The sequence below is a fragment of the Austrofundulus limnaeus genome, unplaced genomic scaffold, assembly GCF_001266775.1.
Source record: "Austrofundulus limnaeus strain Quisiro unplaced genomic scaffold, Austrofundulus_limnaeus-1.0 Scaffold601, whole genome shotgun sequence".
Classification (NCBI taxonomy): domain Eukaryota; kingdom Metazoa; phylum Chordata; class Actinopteri; order Cyprinodontiformes; family Rivulidae; genus Austrofundulus; species Austrofundulus limnaeus.
In genome coordinates, this window is record NW_013953003.1 from 70,771 (window position 1) to 73,404 (window position 2,634).

General features: G+C 40.7%; 1 protein-coding gene across 1 annotated transcript in view; it reads left to right on the forward strand.

The window, feature by feature from the left end:
- Positions 1 to 2,634, forward strand: part of si:ch211-1a19.3 (rootletin) — a 13,612-nt gene that overhangs the window by 5,349 nt on the left and 5,629 nt on the right. The window contains exon 2 of the mRNA XM_014026924.1: positions 2,226 to 2,322. Within this exon, the coding sequence (XP_013882378.1) occupies positions 2,226 to 2,322 (97 nt within the window). The remainder of the gene's footprint in view (positions 1 to 2,225; positions 2,323 to 2,634) is intronic.

The following is a 2,634-nucleotide window of genomic DNA, read 5'->3' on the forward strand; positions in this document are numbered from 1 at the left end:
GTGTGTGTGTGTGTGTGTGTGTGTGTGTGTGTGTGTGTACATAATACATTATATATACTTTTTATTTAAACGTGAGTGTCTCCTGAGAAAAACAGGACATTAGTTCACATCAGGAAAGAAGTAAAAACACCAGCTTCCTGTCAGCTTCCTGTCAGCAGATTCAAGCATCAAACCCTTTAACCGTGCTGCTTGCCCAAAGGCATGCTGGGAAGCTTTTTAACCTGTGACTGTTTTCTCTTTCCTCCCCGTGCGTCCCTCTGAGCTCACGGCTGTGAAATACTCAGACTCTGCGTGATATTTGCAGCCGCTGTGTGACATGTGGAGGGACAGGATTCAGACCTGAGACCATCAGGAGAACTCTGAACCTCTCTCCACCTGAGAGCTGCGTTTGTTCGTCTGAAATCATAATCTGAGCTAATCTGTTTCCGGAGATTGAGAGGCAGGAACTGCAGAGCGTTAAAAGAAAGAACCAAACCTGTGGTTTAAACTGTGAAACGTCCTCTGCTTCACTTGCTGCTTCAGGAAGCAGAAAGGATCGGCTCACAAACCCATTCAGAACCTGAGGCCAAACCTCATCCAGACGCTTCGTTAGGTCAACCTGTTCAACCAGCCAATCACAGGGCAGGATGTAGGAACCATGAGGAAGAGGCTGAGCGGTGGCGGGCGACATCATTCAGCCTGTGATCAGTCACCTTATCAGCTCAGTCAGGGCCTTTAACAACACATCGAACTATAACTGCTGCGTCCAATGAAAGGAATGTTTCTAAAAATGGTTCTGATTGGACCGACAGGCCRGACCCGGTCCTGGTTTCCAGTCCACAGCTCAGATCGGAGGTCAGGTTGACAAAAAAAATTAAAACCTTACAGCCCAGRTCCTTCATTTCAACACAATATATCTGCATTAATAAGTGGAAGACATGGGTGACTGTTAGCAAAATATCTCATCAACCATTCAGTGGATTTTAATAAAACTCTTAGAAAATAATCACTAGATGAACCTTTTCAATATGGCCGCCACGGCTAACACACATTAGCAATCAAAAAGCACCAACAATTTTACAGAAACTGAGTAGAAATTTGTTGTGGTTTCAGCCAGGAGTCATCCTCCAACACGTACAGAGACTAATTTTAGCTTTTTCCTTTGCTGTGTTAGCTTTAGTTTTTAGCTACTGTTTTGCTACATCTAACTTTTAGTTTCAGTTGCTCTTTTTTTAGGTATAGTTCAGCACATTTCAGTGTTTAAGAATGTTACTACATTTAGCTTTATCCACTGTTTTGTTATTTTTAGCTTTAAGCTACTCTTTTGCTACATATAGCTTCACTGTTCTGCTAATTTTAGGTTTAGCTACAATTTCTAATCTAGGCTTTTTATCTAAATGGTAAATTCCACTGTTATGCCGGCTTTAGCTATATTACAGCTCATTTTAGTGTTTAGCTAAGGTGTTGCTACATTTAGCTTTAGCTACTGTTATGCTAATTTAGAGTTTGGCTACAGTTTTGTTAATTTTAGCTTTTAGCTACAGCAAAGCTCATTTTAATGTTAAGCTATAGTTTTGCTACATTTAGCTTTAGCCACTGTTTTGCAAATTAAAGTTTTAGCTACTTTTTAAATTAGCTTTTAGCTGTAGCTCAGCTAATTTTAGGGTTTAGCTACTGTTTTATTTTATTTTTCAGCTACAGCAAAGCTTATTTCAGTGTTAAGCTATAGTAATGCTATATTTAGCTTTAGCCACTGTTTTTCTAATTAAAGCTTTTAGCTACTGTTTTGCTACATTTAACTTGTGGCTAATAGTTTCTCTAATTTAAACACTTTGGTTTAATTCAGCTCAGTTTTGTTTTTAGATAAAGTGTTGCTAAAATTAGCTTCATCCACTGTGGCTAATTTTAGCTTTAAGCTGTTGTTTTGCTACATCTAGCTTTTACTAACAGTTTGTCTGATTTAACCTTTAAGTTTTAATTTAGCTCATTTTATTTTTTAGCTAAGGGTTTGCTCAAATAATTTTATCCACTGTTTGGTTCATTTTAGCTTTAGCCACACTTCAGTTTATTTTAGCTTTTAGCTACTGTTTTGCTATATTTAGCTGCAGTTGTTTGTTGTTACTTTGCTGATCATATTTCAGTTCTTTAGCTGTTTTTCCTGCAGTAACAAGCTGAACCTGAAGTGCACAGTAGCTGGTAGTAACTCCTGGTTCCTCCCTGCGGGGTGCGTTTGTTTCGCTCTACAGGTCGTCCTGAACAGAAACATCTCCGTCCTGCAGGAGGAGGTGCAGGAGCTGCAGCAGAGGGAGGCCAACCTAACGGAACGGCTCGGCCTGCAGGAAGGTAAAACGCCGTTAGGAAAAACTTACTCACTGCCATGAAAGAACAGAGAGCTGCCAGCTGTATTCTTAGCTGCGGTGCCCCCCACCCCGTTACCACGACGACCAGCGAGTCCGAGTAAACAAAAACAAATGCAGCATGGTTTGTGTTTAATGAGGTCCTTCTGTAATCATGTAAGAAGGTCTAAATATAAAAACTGAACCAGTGGACCACAAACTGCAGAGTTTTCTGACAAGACTCTGTGAGGTCAGGTCCTCACAGAGTCCTGCAGGACTCTGTGAGGACCTGACCTCACAGAGTCCTGCAGGACTCTGT